The sequence below is a fragment of the Cheilinus undulatus genome, linkage group 15 (assembly GCF_018320785.1).
Source record: "Cheilinus undulatus linkage group 15, ASM1832078v1, whole genome shotgun sequence".
In the NCBI taxonomy this organism is placed as follows: domain Eukaryota; kingdom Metazoa; phylum Chordata; class Actinopteri; order Labriformes; family Labridae; genus Cheilinus; species Cheilinus undulatus.
In genome coordinates this window covers 29,078,708-29,100,336 of record NC_054879.1, presented here as the reverse complement: position 1 = coordinate 29,100,336, position 21,629 = coordinate 29,078,708, and the positions used below count along the sequence as shown (strand labels likewise).

Sequence of the window (21,629 nt, the reverse complement as noted above, 5' to 3'; positions counted from 1 at the left end):
CGCTGGCAGCAGGCCAAGCAAGTCGACTCAGACATCCCTCTTGTCAGCAACATTTTCCAGCTCTTCCTGGGGGATTCTGAGATGTTCCCAGGCCAGATGAAATGTGCTAGGTCTATCCCAAGGTCTCCTTTCAGTTGGACGCACCCAGAAGACCTTCACAGGGAAGCGACCAGAAGGCATCCTGATCAGATGCCCAAACCACCTCAACTAGTTTCTTTTGAGGAAAAGGAGCAGCAGCTCTTCATCGTGCTACCTCCGGTTGCCCAAGGTACTCACCCTATCTCTAAGGCTGAGCCCCGCCACCCACCTGAGGAATCTCAATCGACATCTTGAACCAGCGATCTCATTCTTTTGGTCATTACCGAAAGCTAATGACCATGGATGAGGGTTGGAATGAAGATTGACTGGTAAATTGAGAGTTTTGCCTTCTGGCTCAGCTCCTGCTTCAACACGGCAGTATACAATGTTTGCTAAACTGCAGATGCTGCACCAATCTACCTATCAATCTTGCTGTTCATTCTCACTGGTGAACAACACCCCACCTGCATAAGTGGGGAGGGTCTTTGGAGATAGAGTACAATTTCCTGGGCTCCATAGGTAAAGTGTGTCCTCTATGTGCAAAGACTACAGTCCTCACTTGTACAAAGGATATCACATAACCCTGATGTTAGGATGCTCCTATGCAAAAGTATTGGCCAATATTGGTCCTATTGACAGACAGTGACCCATTAGAGTGCCATGATTAGAAGTCAGTAGCAGTTTTTTATCTGTTGTTTCACATCAAGCAATTAGTTTTCCTAACTACTCATTCATGGAAGAGGTTTTTATTGGGCAGAGTAAGACACCTGTTGGACTAAATCTGATCGGTCAAAAAGGAGTGGAAGAGCTGTCAGTGTGGGAGTCCAACACCCAAGAAGTAATGAAATAAGTCTGAATTGGTCCTCTCTCCATTGCTGTCTTGCGCATCACCCCTGCTTGCTGCCCTGTCCAAATAAAGAAAAAGCCCAATAGATGAATATAAATACATAAACATTAACATTCTATATATTTAGCCACTGAATATTTTCTAGATCTACTGTAGCCACATACTATCATACATATGTAATCACAGACAAGCTATAGCATTACTGTAGTTATTTTAGTTCCTTTTTACATAATTTCGACGAATTATCTCGGAAGTAATAAACATATTTCCGAATCCGTATCTTACTCATATAGGGTCTTTGATTTTATATATTTTTCCATTAATATCTCATTTTGATCAGACCCTTATTAGCTTTATTGTGATCCTTTTTGTTGAGTTTATAATTTGTGCAACTGGACAGTGAAAATGCGCATGCGCACCAATGACAGCTAACTAGCGCAGCGCACTTCACCACAACAGCCAGCTGATTCCAACCATCTAGCCAGAGTGGCTTGCGTTTTGGTTTTGTTTTCGAGTAAACATTGACCGTCTCGACCTTAGTTTTTATCTTATGGCAGAGACATAACTAAGACCAGTTCAAACAAGTATGGCGGTTGTTCTAAAAAGCTTTAACGGCTGTTCGTCAGTGTAGTCGGCTAGCTAGCTAGCTAGGTAAAGTTGATAGCACTGAATAGCATCAACGCTAGCTAGCTAAGTTACAGAGGATTCCTACAAGCTGGCATCGAAAAACATCACTGTCAACCATGGGAATACTGTTCACGAAGCTATGGAGGCTTTTTAATCATCAAGGTAAGAACACTGGGGGGTCTGTTACGATGAAACTGTCGAAGAAAAGGCTGCTAAGTGGGCTTGGTGGTCAGAGGAGGCCCCCTTTGGAAGACTGGACTGGCACATTGATAGGAGCCTGGGAAATAGATTAGTTCACATGAAGCTTGTTTATTTTATCATAATGCCTTTGGTTCACTGCCGTCTGCTTCTTCGCTTATTCCATATTGTGAACGTTAATGTCATAGTTTCGTATTTTAGCTGGGGGGAGTGTCGTTTGCGGCTTCCTATTCGATTATTAATGCTCTTTCGGCTCAGAGCGAAGGTTAGGTGACACCAAGTCAATCCTCATGATACCGATCTTGAATCGGTAAACAGATTGTGAAACCTCTGTAACAAGAGTCCTCACATGTAGCTCTGGGTTTAGCCCTGCTCACCGGTATTATGATTGTAGGTGGCTACACAAACAGAGCACGCTGAAGTCAGCCACATCAGCAGAATGTGCTGGCCAATAAGGATCAATGAATGACTCCAGAGTGAATCATACTAACTTTGTACAGCCTCCATAATCACATCATCTTATCAGCGTAGTGTCAGAGGCACAGGTAACCTTACATTCATTCACTCCTGGCTTTACTTATGTAAAACGTGGACAGCCACATGAGTTCCCTTCAGGTTTTAGTTTACATTACTCAATGTACTCTAGGACACTCGGAGCATATACAGTACATTGCTGTGACATGGCCAGCCATAACTTTTACAGATCTTATAATTACTGTGATGAACTTTACTCTACCTTGTGTATTGTGAGCTGTATTACCAGAATGACTGGTTTAACTCTTAACAAGACCATTAGAAATGTTTAAATTGTTTTCTAGGAAAATTCATTTACTAGGGCTGAACAACTTGTGAAAATATTCTAATCGGGATTTTTCTCCATATTGAAAATGTGATTTAATATAACTTAATATATATTTAATATCATTGAATATGTTCTCATCTTATGTGTTTTTCAACAAATAAAAGCAATAAATCATTCTGTTTTATAACCTAGATGATATTAGATGGAGTAAACTAGGGCAGAATGATTCAAAAATGTGTAATTAGGATTATTTTGGCTCATATTTTTAATGTGAAAACACCATGTGTCTCATGTACAGAGAGAGAGACTAAGTCGATCAGAGCCAAGAGAGGAGTGGGGAAGTTGACAGGCTGATATGTGATTGGTCTCGCTGATATGCATGGCCAACATATCATCTGTAAATATGAGCAGAAATGTTCGTATCTGCTGATCCAATATCTTAACTTTTAAATTTAATATCTTCTAATACTGATATTATTCCCTGCATCTGTATTTTTAATTTTTATTTTGCATTTTTCTGAAAATCAGAAAGCATGCCAGGACCACCAGCTGTCAGTGTTGATCGCCTCCATATCTTCTGTCATCTCGTGTGTTCATGCAAGTTTCTGTGAGATTTTGTGTCCATCTCTGGAACTTTCATTACAAATGACTGTGCTTGGTATCTGGCCAAATTATCCATAACACTGATTCTTGACTGATCTAGGGTCAGAACCCACCATCACCTCCTCAGAGAAAAAAACGCAACCCAAACTCTTAAATTTTGAACCAAATATTGTTAATGAACAATGGGGCTGTTTAGGCTTGAAATGAAACAAAAGCTGTAATAGAATTTTCTTCAAAATAAGAGCACATCATACACTTCTTTAAGATAAGATAAGATATTCCTTTATTAGTCCCACAAGGGGAAATCATTTTCCTTTTATTTTTTACCAGGCACATATCCCCACTCACCCACGGAAAATAGCTTGACCCACTTTAGGGTCCCCACCCACCAGTTGAGAACCAAAGATGTAGTGTGTTTGTTTGGTGGATTAAATTGTTCAAATTTAATTGAAACTTTGTAGTCTCTAAAGTTCTAATACTAGAATAGGTTAGATCGTTTTGTGGGCTGGTGATCAAGGAATTTTTATGATTGTTATATAATTGCAATACCCTCAACTAGAGCTGGGTAATTAATCAAAAAATAATCAAAACCAACATTTAGAGCCTATAACCGACAAAAATCTGCCATGTCAATTATTTCAATTTTTCCCCCTTGTAATATCTCTCTCTACTGATGCACCGCCCCCTTAAAAACAAACTATTAGCTGTGTAGTCACGCGATAAGCAGCCAGGTAGTTTCATTTCAGCTGTTTTATTTCAGTTGTCTCAATAAATAATCATAAATAGTTAATCTCTGCATGTTAATCTCAGTTTTTCATTTTAAAATTATACAAATATTTACAGAACAAACAGAGTTGAAGGTTAGGGGTGGAATAATCGTTCATCAACTGTAATCGACATAAAAAGCCCAATTAATGATGGTTTTGATTTTTGCTATAATTGCCAAGCCCTACCCTCGACATTAGGTGCATCACACTTGATTTGACAGTGTTCTTCATAGGACTAATTACAAATAAATTTTCATCATAAAATGAGCATTAAAAATGAACATATCGTGAAAGCCGATTACAAGGAAAAAATCTGTGATCTAAACAAAAAAATGCTTCTCCATCAGCATTCTTTTTAGTTTTGGATAGAGGCCTGAGAATATTGGTCAATCTTTACACTGTTCTAGTGCAGTCAGATCAAGATCCACCTAGCCAGTAGTTAATTGCAAATGAAGTGTTTAAAAAAAAAACAGCTTCTTGATTTTTTTTATTTCAGAAAAAGGAAGCAGGTTTTGGAGGCAAGTCTAGAACATGAAAACCCCAGATAGACAAACACAACTGGCTTATATACACTCTTCTGACTGACCTCAGACTTTTGTAAATTCTTCGTTAAAGGGTTTATCTTCATTTCAGCTTAACAGTTAAGTTTTTTGCACACTCCTAAACACTAAATGAGTCTCAGTAAGCGAACATAGGTCAGAGTCTCAAAATAATTTTATATTGTAGGCATAGTTGCAATTTATTTTCACTTCCAAATGTCCCACTTAGAGCTTTTAATTGTGCTCTGACATAACCCTTAGCAAAATCTTTAAGAACATTCTGTTGCCATCTTTGTCTGGCTTGCCTACAAACAACGCCTTCCTCCTTCAGATAATCTCTGCTCTCTTCTGCTCCATCCATCATTTCAGTGCAGTTTGTGAGGCTTTTATTGTCACCCAGGGGTCCAGCCCCAGCTTCACTTCCAAGTCCCAGGATGACTAACCACAGCTGTCCTAAGCTGATCAGTTCAACCCATTTAAAAACAACTGTAGTTCATTTACAGTGAGGAACTCGTGATAACACATTGGGTTATCTATATTTCAAGCATGTCTGGGTGTCTTGTCTGAAACGTGGCTGAATAAAGCCATCCCAGAGAAGGATATTTTGATAAAAGGTTACAGTGTTTTTCGTTGTGACCGCCCCAGAAAGGGGAGAGGAAAAGCTATTTATGTTAAAAATAAGTTTAATGTCTTCCTGTTATCTTCTCTGTATGTTAGCAAGCAATTTGAACTTCTTTCCTTACAGCTTGAACTTTCCCAGGGACAGCACCTTGTAATCATGGGCTGCTATAGGCCACCCTCAGCCTGCACCCTGTCTAACTACATTACTACATTTTATTCTTGTGATCTTGTTGTGGTTGGGGATTTAAATTTTGATTGGCTGACCTCTTCTTCAGATAATTTGAAATCTGTATGTAATTCTTTTAATCTAACACAATTAATAAGTAGTCCAACCCAAAGTATCCAACAAGATTGTCATTAATTGATTTGATTTTGACAAATGTCCCCCATAAGTTTTCCTCGGCTACTGCTAAAGAGAGACTTTAAACACTTTCATGAACAGGCTTTTTCCATGACCTGGCTCTTATCGAAGAGAGTAGAGTAGAACTGAAGTCGACTGGCTTAAATTTCGTCAACTTCGTAATCTGTGTACTTCTTTGATCAGAAGAGGCAAATCTGAGTTTTATCTCTCTGAAACCTCCAAAAATGGTGAAATCCCAAATTTTTTAATGTGTGATTCTTGCATTTTGACTGAAAAATCTGAGATGTTGAATTACTTCAACGAACATTTTATTTCAGCAGGTTCCTTATTCGAATCTTTAAATCCTGATCTGACAAAGTCTGCCTCCAATAGAGACAAACAGATCGTCAACATATCTGATGATAGATCAGCCTTGTTATAACAAAGATATCCTCTGAGAATAATTAATGTTCTATTGACATATTCAGCTCCTACAGCCTTGAATTTCTCATGGATTATCCAGTAAAACGCAGCACTTCCTACTTATGAGCGCAGCAAAATAAAGTTTAGGAGAACCTTTTCTAAACAATGTTTCTATTTCAGTTTTTCACATCTGTCTGCTTCTTGGAAATATTAGGCAAACATTGACCTCTTTAATGATTTAACATGAAAACTTCCGCCTACCAAACTCCTGTCTCCTCCATCAGTTGTCATCCAGCTTAACAGCTGATGGAGGAGACAGCAGAGTTTTTAGATTGAGATTTAAGGGTGAAAACTAAAAAAAAAAACAAAAAAAAAAAAAACAGAATATATAGTAATTTCCAAGGAGCAGACATATGATAAAAGGAAATAAAAACAACCTTTTTGAAAAGTCTCCCATTCTCCAGCTGCATTTGTATGCTTCCTGCGATAAACCATGAGAAATCCAAGGCTGTAGAAGCTTGACTGGTTCACGAAAAAATAATAGCTTTCAGCAGATATCTTTATTATGACATGAGTGAGTTAGAAAAGCATCGCAGCGCATCAGGCTTTAATACGCAGCTGATGGGCTGAAGGTCCTGTGTAAAAACAAACAAAAAGAGGATCGATGCAATCATTCCAAGAGGCAAAATATGCAATAAATAAAATAAATAAATGAAAGGTTAATCGATTATATCCTTTGAAAAGGATCTCTCTTTCCAGCTGCGCATGAACAGGATGCGCTGCACTTCATGAGCTAATCCATGAGATTTTAACAGGCTGAATGAGCTAAATCTGTCCATGGAAAAATTATTTTTCTCAGCTGATATGTTAATTATGACATAAATGAGCTAGAAAGGATTTTTGTGTTTATATGTGCTGTTGAACTGCGCTGTCATGCTGTAAAACTTCCTAAACTCCTGCCTCCTCCAGCACATCAGGATTATGTGCAGCTGACAGAATGAAGTTTCTGTGTAATAGCAACAACAAAAAGGATCTATGTGATCACAGCAGGCAGTAATATAAAAAAGAATGAAAGGTTAATAGATTATATCGTTTTTAAAGGCTCTCTTTCCAGCTGCACGCGGACAGGATGCACTGTGCTTTATAAGATAGGCAGGAGAAATTAAAGGCTGTCTGCACTAAATCTGTCCGAGGAAAAAAATATTTTTCTCAGTGGACATTTTGGTTATAATAAGACTGATCTAGCAAAGCATTTGTGTATTCACATGTGCCTTGAAACTGCACAGCTGCACAATTTTGATGACAAGGAGGCGTAATCACTCTCATGCACCCGCATGTGAAATAAAGGCATGATCATGACGACAAAAACACAAAAACATTCAATGTGCAGAACTTTCCCTCTTTAAGAGGCAGATTTATCGTGCAATAACTTAGGTAAATCTCTTTAAAGTGAGTGACAGTGAGAGTCGTTGCCATGGAAACAGTGCATCGTCTCACTCAGTTGCAGCAGTGTGAACTGGGAGGTGTTTAGAGCATCACAGAGTGGAACGTTGCAAGCAGTTGCAAGTTTCAACTAGTCTGATCGCAAATCTTGGGTCTGAACTGGCCCTTAGTCTGTGATAAACTAAAGGAGTATTTAGATTCAAATAATATTTTATCGTCATTTCAGTCTGGTTTCAGAAAAAAAGCACAGCACTGTCACAGCTGTCCTCAAGGTTTTAAATGATTTTATCCAGGCTCTGGACAGTAAGAAATACTGTGTGGCTCTTTTTATAGACTTTGACACTGTAGACCATAATTTGTAGTTAAATGTGCTCTAGCATATTGGCTTATCCAACCAAGCAGCATCCTGGTGTGCAAACTATCTGGATGGTAGATCACAGTGTGTCCAGATGGCTGATGCTACCTCTTCCTTTCTGGAGGTTTCTAAAGGTGTGCCCCAGGTTCGGTCTTGGGACCTATTTCATTCTCTGTCTAGCTATATTAATAACTTGTGTAATAACATGTCAAATGCCTCTTGTCATTTATTGTTGTTCAACATCAATAATTCAGGCTTTTGAGTTTTTGCAGTCTGCTTTTAATGTTGTCCAATCTCATCTGCAGAAACTCAAATTGGTTCTAAATGCAGACAAAACCAAACTCTACTTTCAAATAAAAGTGAGTAACCAGGGAGCATCCCTTCAATATTAACTTCACAAGGTGTACCCATTGAGCTAGTGTCTAACTATAAATATTGGGGTTTTCTTATTGATCGTGAGCTTTCATTTAAAGTACATTGCCAACTTGGTAATCAGTCTCAGGGTGAAAATAGGTCTCTATTACAGAAATAAATCCTGCTCCTCCCTCAGAGTTTGAAAATATCTTGTATCTGTAACCTTTCTACTGCTGCTCGATGATGGTGAAGTTCTGTATATGACTGCTTCAGCCAAATGTCTTCAGTCTTATACTGGCTATCACTGTGCTCTGAGGTTTGTCACTGGTTGTAGTCACCTCATCACTATGAACTCTTTGCTAAATCTGGATAGCCTTAACTGAGTGCTCGCAGGTAACTCTAACTCTAATTTACAAGGCTCTGCTTGGCTTAGTTTCTTCTTATTTATCTACTCTCCTTCAAAGATCTGAAAGCCATTATGCCTTGCGCTCTAGAACATTGTTCATTTGTTTGTTCCTCATGTGAGGACTGAATTAGGGAAAAGAGCATTCTGTTTTGCTGCCCCACTGCATGGAATACTCTCCAGTCTGATTTGAAATTGTCTGAACTCATTTTACTTGGAGGATTTCATTCTGTCTAAAATGACACACAATGTTCAGAAAACACAGTTTCCCCTGTCCCAGAATTGAACTGTAACTCTTCATTGTGACTGCCTGATTGTTTATTTATATGTGAAATGTATTTTTGACAATAATGGAAAGCTTCACCTTCTTTTCTTAGAGCCACAAACAGCACTGCAACAACCTTCTGCCAGGCAGCAAGCTCTGTGAACAAAATGAAAATGTGACCGTTTTTTTTGAGTTTATACTACAAATTAAAATGAACTCTCCCAGTTAAACAACAACTTTGCAGGGTGGTTCCCTGAGACATTCCTGAAAAAGTGCTTGAAATACCACATGACCACATTGTTCACAAAAAATCAAACTAGCTGTTGTTCGGACCCAAAACTTCATGCCTTAGAGCACATTTTTAAAAAATGAGGATGGAATAAAGAAAATCTTCAGCTGTTGTAGGTGTGGTGGTCTGGTAGTAGGGATGCATGATATTATTGGCAGTATATCAGTATCAGCCAATAATAGTTGAAAAAGGCCAAAAAAAAAAGGTAAAAAGGCCAATTATAAAATTTATGCCGATCTGTACGGCCGATAATGTGACGTCATCATTAAACGCACGCAATGACGCAGGACGTGCGCCAACAACAAACTCAGCATGTCTGCTGTGTGGTAGAAGGTTGTGGTGTGGGAACAAGACAGCAAAGTAGCTGTTTGCATCACTTGTAAAGTACATGTGATGCGAGGAGGAGAACGACAACATGCCTTTATTTTGCATCTAAAAAATCCGTCACCCTGATGACTAAAAGGACTTTCCTAAGATAAAGAATGACAAAACTCATCAACAGCCTCTACTTAAATCATTCGACAAAGCTAAAAAATACAGCAGCGACCACCCAAAGGTAAGGAGCTGAACAGGAAAATCATTGAATTTATAGCTCATGACAATCAGCTTCTCAGCATAGTGGAATATTCGGGCTTCCCCGGCTAATGATGCATTTAAAACCCCGCTAGGTTATACTTGGCACGCACTTACAACCTTACCACCTGAACAGCAAAGCTTCATTTCCAGTCACGTAGAGAAGCTCCTCATTTAAGCTAAACATGTTAGCTTCACCACAGATATATGGACTTCAAGTGTCCGTCATCTTCAATCAAAACATGCAGCGGAATACGGAGACTTTACAAGAGCAACAGGCAGCTTCTCCGAAGCAACAACCTCGGCAGAAAAGGTGGTCAAATTCATTGCTTGGACAACCAGCCCATCTCCATGGTGGAGAATTTGGACCCACGCTATGCCCTGCAGTCTTCATGTTACATTACTGACACTGCTTTACCGGAGCTTTATAACAAAGTATGTGATAGCATTCTAGAGAAAGGCAACTTCACTACCGTTAGCTTTAATACAGACATTTGGAGCTCAGATGTTTGCCCCATGTCAGTGAAACAGAGCTATTACACCATTCTGAGCAGAAATGTGATTTTATGTTTTATACAACAATATTGGCTGTACTGAGTTAAATGGAATAAGTTTGAGATATCTAGTAGTAACAATTGAAACTCTAATCTAGGTAGATTAGAATCTAGAATCTAGGTTATGAGTATCGGATCAGGACTCGGTATCGGCAGATATTCAATATTAAAAAATCAGATCGTGATCAGAGGCCAAAAATGCTGATCAGGACAACTCTATTTATAAGCTATTTCTTTTTTGCACTGTGGAGCTCAGTTTCAGCAGGTTGTTTTGCTGCTGTTTATTACCCTCAAAGATGCAGATGACTTCAGCTGTACTGTTAAAAATACATGTAGCATGTAATACACATGTAACCCAAAGACATTACTTTAAGTTTTTCATTAGTGTATGGCTGTATTTGAAAAAAAAAAACAAAAAACAATACATCCTTTATTCCTGATAAAAAACAAATGTTTTGTCTGTTTTTAAAAAAATAGACTACCAATATTTAGAAAAAAATATTTGTAGTACAGGATGGAATTGGTATTTTTTACAGTGGAAATAAATGTAATTAAATATAGGTATCGGCCAAAATGAGTTTTAAAATATCAGCAGGTCGGATATTGGCGAAAATCCAATATCTTACATCCCTATCTGGTAGTTGATGCTTCACCTCAAACGGTCATGTATACAGGAACATTTGACCATTCTGCTGTTATATTGGCAGAACAGCGGACATTTTATCTGCCAATATCAATAAATACATTTTAAGAAGCTGGTATCTGCTGATAGAGATAGCATGTCAATTTTGTGCATCCCTATATTCTCAAACGTATACTTTTACTTTCACAATCAGCTCAGTGTAGACAAAAATCACAGTGTATATTTTCATGTTTAAAACGTTTTTATCCAACATCCACCATCAAATTTCAGCCATTTTTTTCTTCACTTGAACTTAAAACAGTGATGTAAATATTACACAATTATCAGACAATGATCTAACCAAACTGTAAGTAAATGGCAAAGAAATCATCAACAGAAACTGTTGCTGAAGATCTTTGGTTTGTAAGAGGAAACGCATGCAGTTACTGTGCTGTCTACAGTCAAAGATGTTAACACGGCTTAGCTTTTACCTGCATGACCTTTTTTACTAAAGACATATTTTATTTTTGCATAGGAGTGTTCTGATTTCATGTGACCTTTAAGCACCGTTTGACTGCGTGTTACGTCTTTACATGCTGGCTGCGTGTTTGCTAATGCTATGGTTTTGCTGAAATACCAGAAGTCCTTGTCCAGACAGCAGTCATGTTTTGTTTATAACATAGGAGGGTTGCATAGATAAGGTTCACACTTTGGTTTTCACTTCCTCTGTTAAAGTAATGTATTCTTGTAAAAGCTGGAGCCTTCCTGAAAAGTACTAAACCAGTGGTACAGGAGAGTAAGGTTCACATTAGCTCAGATGTTCTCTGAACAACTTAGATGATGCGAGAATGTTGAAAGTTTTGTAAAGAGTGTGGTACTTTACATAGATATCCGGTTATACAAGGATGTCTATCTCTGCCAGCACTCTATCTATTCTCTTCTGGGGAAGTATTACAGGGCCCCCCTTTTCTGCAGTCTTACAGCTGTGAATCTTTTTTACTTACCTGTTTTACATAGAAAGTGTGCTATTGTCTTCACACATAAGCCTAAAAATCATGTACAAATATGGTGCAGTATGCTTAGAAAGTGGAAGTGATTGCATAGGTAGCATCGCATCATTCATATGCAAGGTGAAAATATTATGGTTGTCTTTTTGGGCAGTTCTGTTTGTGTGAACTATTTGCATGTCTGAACCTACAGCCCCTCTCAAAATAAGTCACACAAAGTTATACACACTAAATGCAAACTATAAATCCCTATACCATCCTTTTTATTCAGTTAGGAACCTTTTCCTTCAAGCTCACATGCAAATAAAAAGCTACTCAAAAGTTTAAAAAGTCCTGTAAAGGCAGTTTTAGGCCATAATCCTGTAAGATTCTTTCAGCAGGATTTAAGATACATACCTGATGAGCAAGGCTTTCTGTATTTACAGTGGGCTTTGCTTTCTGTAGAGCGGAAGATAGATCTGATAAAACATTTTTTTTTGATGAACATAGAAACTGAGACTTTGATTTAACGTTGGACTAATCTGCTTTCTGTCATACTTTCTATGTGAGAAATATTTACTCCATGCAGAAGAAAAATAATAATCACAACATTTCAGCCAATTTCCCCTCCTATAGGGCTGCCAGTACCTGTTATGACTGCCCTTAATTGTCAGCCCTTTTTGCAGTTGTTTCAGCAACATGTGCACTGGAACCTGAACATGTGGAGGAATATGTTCAGCAATGAGTCGATGTTCTGCCTACAGCAGTTAGAGTGGAGGGTCACAGTGTGTAAAAGATACAGAGAATGCTATGCTGTAGGGCTGTCAACATTTATCTACAGTCCTATCATTCATTAAAATTGCGTTTTAACCTATACTGTCACTTCTTTGTAACTGTTCTTATGACATGTGCTGCTGACCTCTTGGCCAGGTCACCCTTGTGAAAAGATCCTGATCTCAATGGGTTTTTATCTGGTAAAATAAAGGTTAAATAGAAAATAAATAAAAATGCCTTGCTTGTATTCCTGTCCTTCCCCTGGTGCTGCCATGTTTGTTGTACCAACTTTCTCCTGCTCCATGACCGTCACCTCTGCTGACCTCACTGGACAGACAATTGATTTATTTTTCCATTATCATAGACTTCAGTTCAGATTAGGAATTAATTTGAAAAAATCGATACTTGGTGGACAGGCGATGCAATATATCACCAGACAATATATTGCGATACTATGCTGTATCGAATTTTTTTCTCCCACCCCTAGTGTTTACAGAGGGGCAGCGCGCTGTCATGTCTTTGGCTCACACACAAAAAGAGCGCCGCATTCGTCCGTGCTATGTTCATCCAGTGCATCTGCTGTTGGAAAGAAAATGTAGGAAACTTGTGGTTGTTTGGCAGTTTTGGCAGGGACTCCTGGTGCACAGTTCCTGATACAGTGCTGCCAAATCGGTGTAATACCATAACTTCAGTTAAAAATGACATCCACCTGCTGTAATTCTTCTTAGAAAATACAGTTTTCATGATGTCAGAGCTTTGAGAGCTGGAGGCAGCACGAAATTTGCTGGTGGTGGCTGCCTCGTAATTTAATATGCAGGAAATTCCCTGTCTAAATAAATGGAACTATTGTTAAATAAAACGACATGTACAAAGTTCAAGTACTCATACCAATCCCTGGTGCACACAAGCAAGAAACACATCATATACACAGATAATAAGAAAACACTGTTTTTTTAAAGTTCATGATAAAACATTCAAAAGGGCTTTTTTTAAATTTAGAAATTACTTTTCTGTCTTTACACACATTTTGTGTGTAATATAAAAAATACATACTCTGTGCATTATTGAGGAATCAAACAGTTTCCTTTCTATTTTACCTTTACTAAAAACTCTTGCATTCTAGAATTAACAGTTAGGTTATTTGGATTTCTATACAATGAGGTGCACAGCAAGAAAATACATTCAAGATTAAGAAAAGAATTGTTGCAGAAGATTTTTCCAACAGTCATGATTAGTTTGGTTCTGTCCTTGTACATGCTAAAGGACGTCTTGTCACTTTGGTGTACCCACAGCGGGAGAGCAATTCATTGTGGCTGTCACATCTTGTTCATCTTTTTCATTGGTGCAGTCTCTTTGTATTTGTAAGAAAGATGTATGCCATCTCCACAGCTGCTGCTTGGTTCAGCCTGGTCATACAGGCTCCTTTAAGACCACCCACCAAGTCATCTGTAGCTGTGAAAGTACACTGTTCTTAGCCCCACAATGTCTCAGTTATACCCAATGCGTGAAGCAGCTACACAATTTGGAGGTGAAGGATAATGCTGAACACAAAAGGGCCGTTGTTTGAATTGCTCAATGCAGTTCCACATCAAAAGACATCTTTGAAACAGATTACTTGGTCGAGTTTACATCAGAGTCATACATCAGTCAGTCAGTAGCACTTAGCCCACATATTGATGTCACTGTTGGCTTTGTGAAACTGTGCTAAGTGTCTTTATTTTCTTTCAGAGCACAAAGTTATCATTGTGGGGCTGGACAATGCTGGCAAGACCACCATTCTTTACCAGTTGTAAGTATCCAAAACCAAGCACTTTACTGAGCCTCTTCTTAATGTCCTTACAGGTTAATCATGTCTTATGTTTAATAAAGGAAAAGATTGTTATTCACCACCTTCCTTTTTATTCTTTAGTTCAATGAATGAGGTGGTTCACACCTCTCCGACAATAGGGAGCAACGTGGAGGAGATTGTCGTCAACAACACCCATTTCCTGATGTGGGACATCGGGGGCCAGGAGTCTCTTAGGTCATCATGGAATACATACTACACAAACACAGAGGTAACAGCTACAACTAGTTTTGAAAATAAAGTACTGTGACAAAATGACACAGACCTGACAGGTGGGATTGGCACCACTCTACCATATTTTTACCTCATTAGGTCATAATCATGCAGGGGTTAGGGTTTTTGATGAGACTCCTCACTTAGATTAACCAGTGGAGGTGGGCTTATTGATTTGTAAACTTGTGTCTGTAAACTTCACAACAATCACCACAGAATGAGAGCTCCACCACTGTGAAAAAGTGTGAACTCACACTGACTAAATCAGACAGTATTGGAAGAGCTACACAGCTGCACAGAAACTGCTGAATGTGGATTTTGCTAAAAACCCAATATAATTCATCACCTAGGAGGACAGTTTAATCCCTTTACCCTCAAGGAGAATCCCTAAAACAGACTGTGGCTTACAGCATGCCTGTGGGACCTACAGTCTGGATTTTGTGGTTTTCTGTGCAGAAATGCCAAACTCAATTTGAGGATATTTGGAAACTGTAATCATTATTCAGTGTCCTCTTGGGTACAGAGACAAGTTTATTTTCCAACTGAGAAAAAATGCAACTTGATATTTGTCATTATCACCAACACAATTATCATCACAGCATAATAATTGTCACTTTTTGGGAAGCAAAATTGCCCCAGCAATTCCTAAATACTTGAAAATATCTGCAGGAGATAAATGAATTTCCCATTCTTATGCAGTCAAGTGTGACCATTGCATGGGCTGATAAAGGTGAGATGAAGTATTGTTTTATTTACAGTCTAATTTTTGTCTTCTTTTGTAGTTTGTAATTGTGGTGGTAGACAGCACAGATAGAGAGAGGATCTCAGTGACCAAAGAGGAACTCTACAGAATGCTAGCACATGAAGTAAGTATACTGAAAAACGAAAATGATTCCTGCATTATATGAGTGTCAAGCTGGTTCCACTGGTTTGTACCAAATCGAAAGCTGTCTTTGACTTCATCTACAACAGGCACCATCAACATTATGTATAATGGCTGACTTTGATATTTCATCTAATGAAACCTACAGTTCTAAAGGGTTGATTTAAATTTGAAAGATGATCAGCAGTGTAGGACATGGTTCAGTGCAGTGGTATGTGATTACAAAGAAATATTTTATCATTTATAAAGATTTGGAACCCTAAACACTGTCAGATTTTAAATATAAATGCTAAAATTCAGTGTTATTATCCACACAGTCCATAGTCTGTTATAAGGAACAATAAAATGTGTGTTTACAAAGTACAGCACGCAGAGGTTGCAGCCCTTCCATGACCCTCAGACTTATTAACAGATATTTGAATAAACTTGCAATAAAACTCTTGGAAAGCATTTTGTATCTGAGTTTTAATGTTTTCTGATACTGATTTTTAAACTTCTTCAAATGCAAAATTAAAACTCAATTCTAAACTGCTTCTGTGCATTACTATACAGAGTTCATAAAACGACTCATAGCCTGATTTAGAAGAGAACTGTGCAGCCTTTGCACATGCTACTCTGCAAAAATACAGTCTTATTAATAAAATGCACCAATGGTTAAATGCACCTTTTAAAGCAGACAGCATCTCTGTGCACCGATGCTGTCTAAATGATTTAAATGAACTATTATTTTTTCCAGTCAGGCATCAAAATATACCCTTGCAGAGTTTCACTTCTCTGCAGCACACACATAGGCTATAATACATGCACATAGACATAATAAAGAGACATCAGAGCGGAGGCCGATGCCTACAAAGGAGAGCTGTCAGAGTGTTTGGCTGTTCAGTACTTTGTTCAAGGGAACTTTGGCTGTACTCAGAGAGTAAAATGGTAACTCTCCAACTACCTGACCAATTTCTAGCAGATCATATGATTCACATTTTGGGGGGCTGTTTGCCCTAGCAATTTTATCACATTTAATCAGTGTTTTGGTACTCTCATTCAAGTGCTGGGCAATTAATCAAGTTTAATCAAAAAAGAACATGCAATAGAGTCTTAAAATGTGTGAAGAGGGTCTTAAAAAAGTTTTTTTTTTTTTTTTTCAATGACATTGTACAATTGTAATGTCAGATTTTTTTGTATATAGTAAATGCTTCAGCATGCTTCATTTGTTTTTACACATTACTTCAGACAGTCTTGTCTGCACTTATTTATTATATATTATATATTTTAAATAGATATTTACACTCTAAGGTATATTTTTTCTAACTTTTTGCATGTTAAAATCTTAAATATCTTTAAATTTGATAAATGTGATGCAGATGTAAGATTAAGTAATCACGTTTAATATTCCTGATCTTATTGTCAGTCAAAATAATAATAAATTTTTGCCATGATCAAGCAGCTGTATCTCATTCATTTAGTGCGCTTTTGAAAAAGTCTTTATTTTTCTCTCCTTTATCATTTATCCCCACCTCCAGGATTTGAGAAAGGCAGGGTTGTTGATCTTTGCCAACAAGCAGGATGTAAAGGGTTGCATGTCCGTGGCTGAAATCTCCCAGAGCCTCCAGCTTACCTCTGTGAAAGACCACCAGTGGCACATTCAGGCCTGCTGTGCTCTAACTGGGGAGGGGTGAGGACTACATTTACACCACATGCTGTTAAAAATGAAACTTTTTTATTCCTTCAACATTTGTCCCAATAGAAGTTACATCCTGAGCTTTTATCTTTTTACATCCCCCTCTCTTCCACATTCCCATTCCTCTACATCGTCTCATTACCCACAGGTTGTGCCAGGGTCTCGAGTGGATGATGTCACGGCTTCGCGTGAGATGATGACCTTTGTCTCTGATCCAGAGTGCGCCCTTGCTCTTTGTTTTCTCTGCCTCCAGACATGAGCTTGAAACAAGGGTGAGGGGGTCAGGTCGGCTGACAGATGGCCGCTCTCCTCTTTCCTGTGATGCTGACGTGGGCAGGCCGCTGCCAGGACTTTATATTCTCCTGTGATAATTTATTTTACAAAAGACGTCTAAGAACAAAAAAAACTTGACCTTTTCAGAGGGTCATGGGACATCAAAAGAGACTCCAATTTATTTAAGTTTCTTGCACGGTTTTCTTTACAGCAAAACACAGAAGTCAGCAAAGTGTTTGACTTGGAACTGTACATGGACTTTTTCTTTGGTTGTGTGTGAGTCTTGCCCACCGTGGCCTTGCAGTATTGCCGGACTGGCTGTGGCGGTTTTTATTGCCCTCCCCTGTGTGTACAGTCCAGTATTCTCTTTTAACGTGGTGCCTGCAGCAGAATGTTAAAACAGTGATGGTTGATAGTGACTGAAACCTAAAAAGAGGAGGGTAAAATCACAAAATACCCTCCTTTCAGTCTCTATGAATAATCAGTGAAATAAAGTGTTTTTATCTGTTTCAGGTGAATCTCAGCGTGTCATGAATGAGTGTTTCTTTAAGGTGATGCACTACTTTTCTTCTGTGTGAGTCACTTTTCTCCAAGGATAAGAATGAACTACATTGGGCTTGTGTTTCATCCTCAGTTATGTGTTTTTAGTCCTTTAGGGGGCAGAGTGTGTCATATGAGCTCATGGTCACTGATGCTTTCAGGAAGAGTGATGAGCAGCCACAGGAGTAGAGGAGAGCCAGAGTGAATGACGGCAGAGAGAGAGAGGAAGAGAAGAGACCAGGGCTAAATGTGAGCAGGGAGAGTGGTTGGAAAGAAGATGAAAGCAAAGTAAGGCTCAGTAGGGATATGTTAAAAAATACAAAGTTCAATTTATTGACAGCATTTAAAGTATATATCAGTAGAAAACTTTGAGATTATTAGTAGATATACAGTGAATTCAGAAAGTATTCAGACCCAACTCACTTTTTCAGTTTTGTTACATTGCAGCCTGATGCTACAGTTGTGTAAATCCATTTTTTGCAGCCTTTCCCAGATCTGTGCCTGTCTCTGAGCTCTGCAGGCAGTTCCTTTGACCTCGTGGCTTGGTTTTTGCTCTGAGATGCATTTTCATCTGCAAGGTCTTCTATAGAGAGGTGTGTGCATTTCAAATCATGCCCAATCATTTTGATTTACCACAGGTGGACTCCAATCAAGGTGTAGAAACATCTTGGCAATGAACAAGAGAAATGGGGGGAACCAGCAGGTCTAATACCTTTTTTAATGTGACCTTTCCATTTTTATATTTTCCTAAATTTGCAAAACTTTCTAAAATCCTGTTCTCACTTTATTATAATGGGGCACTGAGTGTAGATCAATAGGAGAAAACAATTTTTCCTGATGTAGCGTTCGGCTGCAAAATGACTAAATTCTGAATACTTTCTGAATACACTGTATAAAATAACATGATGTATGGTGTAGAAACCTTGATAGTATTGAACAAGTTTTCTCACTTTGAAGATGAAGCAGTGAGGAGGGTAGAAGTGCTGCAAGGTCTTTGCAAGGGTCAGCATATGTTGATTTTCTAGCGCAAACAAGGATACAATTATTTGTCATTAAAGAGGCCGACAGCCTTATTTAGAACAAACATGCATTTATTACGACAAAATAGTGTACTTAATAATGAAAAAAGTAAAACTTCGAGATAAAAAGAAATATAGGATTTTTTTTTTACTTTTTTAACTTAACCAGGAAAACCTCTTTTTTTTTTCAAGAGTGTTCTGGCTGAAATGAGCAATTTAGTACTAGCCTTGTCAAAGCAACAAATAACACAAACCAGTGCAGTAGTAACAGAAAAGCTAGTATCTGTGTGCATCAGCCAATCAGATAATGTTATGAGTGAAAAAATTTGGGGAGACTTTGGAGAGCAAAAAAATAAACAGTGGGGAAGGCACACCAAAGTTACTGACATTTTAGTTCATTAATTTTATCAGTTACTGGTAAAATGAAATAAATAAAAAGTGAAGATTAACAGGCACATTCCCAATATTCTACCAGGTGATAATTGGTCAACCCTGAGGATTTGTAGTAGTCACATACTGCACCCGTGCAAAGGATGCCACGTAAAGTGCCCATTTTCCATTAATACACATTCACAAGTCTCTAGCCATGCTACCTGGATCCAGTGATTTCCCGAAGGACATGCTGTGGGGAGCAACACGACAACCATCTCTACCAGTGAGCTGCAGCTGTCAGTTACATTTTTCAGTGTTTCGAAAACAAAAAATGCAAGAATCTGTGTCAGAATTTTTGGACTGGTTCATAAAGTTTAACTCAGTGTTTTTATATTCTTCCCCTTGATCCTTTTTCAAATTATAGATTAAGTGCTCCATTCATTCAACATTCATACCAGTTAGTTAATTAATTGTCCCTGAATTTAATCTGATGTGTATATTTTATTAAAATGTCATCAAACCAGAGGTATTAGTTTTACAGCTGTTATTTTACACAGATTCATTTGGGAGTAATCATACATGAAATATAACAAGATGACTGAAACCAAGAGAAGAGAAGCCAACAGAAAACCAAAGTTAACAAAAAATGGGACTTTTTAATGAAGGATGATAATAAACTATGAAAGGGCAGCATATGTTTGTTAACTCATGCTTAAACAAAAAATAGGCACCTTAGATAAAGTCATAAAACTATTGCATATAAAACCACTTCTTCACCATTTTATTTCATATTTTATAGTAGCTAAATCAAACTTAAATAGAAAAAGCTAATTGATCTCAGGAATATAGTAAATTAATGTTTGGAATATTTAATTGGTATATATTTTGTAAAACACAATGCTCATTTAATTTAAATAAGTTTTGAGTCTGTGCAGGACAGAGACAGTCGGTGTCATCAGTTTATTTTGAGTAGTAGGTCAATGATTGTGTCAGACACTATAATAATCACCCATAAAGTCTTACTGGGTAGCTGACCAACATATTGTATACACTAGGATGCACAATGATGGATTTTTTTTTCTGATATCTGATATGGCATATTTAAGCCCTAAACATTAGGGCCCAGCAATGGGCTGGCAGTTTTTTTTAAAGTCTTCAGTTATTTACAAAATGACTGTTCATAAGTATAGTACATGTTATACACCACCAGAAAGCTCAGTTTCTCAAGATTCTGACCATGTAAACCATTCCAGGATAAAATCACCACAACAGCCACAATTAATGCATTTAAAAGTGAAAAATCAAACAATAATGTAGGTGGCAAGGCTCACCATTAGAAGCTCCCATGTGCTCTCCTGATTGCAATATCCCATGAAAAACAGTCCTGTTGCATCAGAAAGAGTCCCTATGATCTAAATCCAGTCAAATTTATATTAAAAAACAGGATTACATACATAGAGATCCAAGGAATGATTTTTCAAATTTGTCATCGTTGTTCGCAATAGTTCACTGTACATGATATAAGAATTTCTCTTTTCCAGGCAATTATAAGCAATCCTATATAGAAACAGGTCTGCTTACCTCGATCCTTCTTGGAGTCTCCAGTTTGAATCACCTGATGTTTAAAGACATTTTTTTTTTTTTTTTTTTTAAGATGGGAAGCCTAGAACTTCTGTTTGTGAAGACATACTGAAACAGTTGTCAATAACATTTGATATTTATCAAATACAGTCAACCAATTATCAGCCTGGCCGATTATTGAGGCCAATATTTAGCATTTGACAAATTATTTGCATCGGCATTTTTTTCATGATAATGGATTTTATTAATTACTCAAAAAGTGTGCTTTTTCTAATGCAAAGTGTGTATTCCTCTCTAGCCTTGATTTACTCTCCATGGTTTCACCATATGTCCTGCATACAACATAACCTGATCGGCTTGACATCACTTGAGTGCCTTACAGTCAACATTTAAGTCTGGGTGCCACTGACACATTAAGTATACAGCATCACTTGCTGTTTTCCTGCTTCAACTGTGTTGCTCCAAGCTGTTTTTCATGCTGATAGAGCAGGGGCTACATTTTCTATTTTTCTTCATTGTTTTGATCATGCAATTTTTACTTTTGCCACATTAAGAACAAATTTACATTATAATAAATGCACATCAGTTCCAAATACTAGTTATCGGTCTCATGAATTACTTAAAAATGGTATCTGTATCAGCCATCTTGAACCAATATCAGTCGCCCCCCTGATATCAAATTCTAGTATCCTGACAACCCTGCAGACTATTTCACATGTCTGCCTGATTCCAAAAGTGATAACACACATACGTTTTTCTTCTAA

At 37.9% G+C, this 21,629-nt stretch overlaps 1 protein-coding gene across 1 annotated transcript; it reads left to right on the top strand.

Annotated features, from left to right (window-relative positions):
* Positions 1-1,356: 1,356 nt before the first annotated feature.
* Positions 1,357-17,865, top strand: arl5a (ADP-ribosylation factor-like 5A). Its single transcript, XM_041807217.1, has 6 exons — positions 1,357-1,714; positions 14,192-14,252; positions 14,373-14,520; positions 15,305-15,388; positions 16,923-17,074; positions 17,229-17,865. Exons 1-6 carry the CDS (start codon positions 1,669-1,671, stop codon positions 17,275-17,277), a joined length of 540 nt encoding a protein of 179 aa, XP_041663151.1. The 5' UTR covers positions 1,357-1,668; the 3' UTR covers positions 17,278-17,865.
* The last annotated feature ends 3,764 nt before the right edge of the window (positions 17,866-21,629 follow it).

Bases quoted from the DNA above. Each gene is read 5' to 3' on its own strand.
- arl5a (XM_041807217.1), top strand. From the start codon at position 1,669: ATGGGAATACTGTTCACGAAGCTATGGAGGCTTTTTAATCATCAAG. The intron at 14,521-15,304 runs GTAACAGCTACA...CTTCTTTTGTAG, and splicing joins CATACTACACAAACACAGAG to TTTGTAATTGTGGTGGTAGA. The intron at 17,075-17,228 runs GTGAGGACTACA...CATTACCCACAG, and splicing joins TGTGCTCTAACTGGGGAGGG to GTTGTGCCAGGGTCTCGAGT.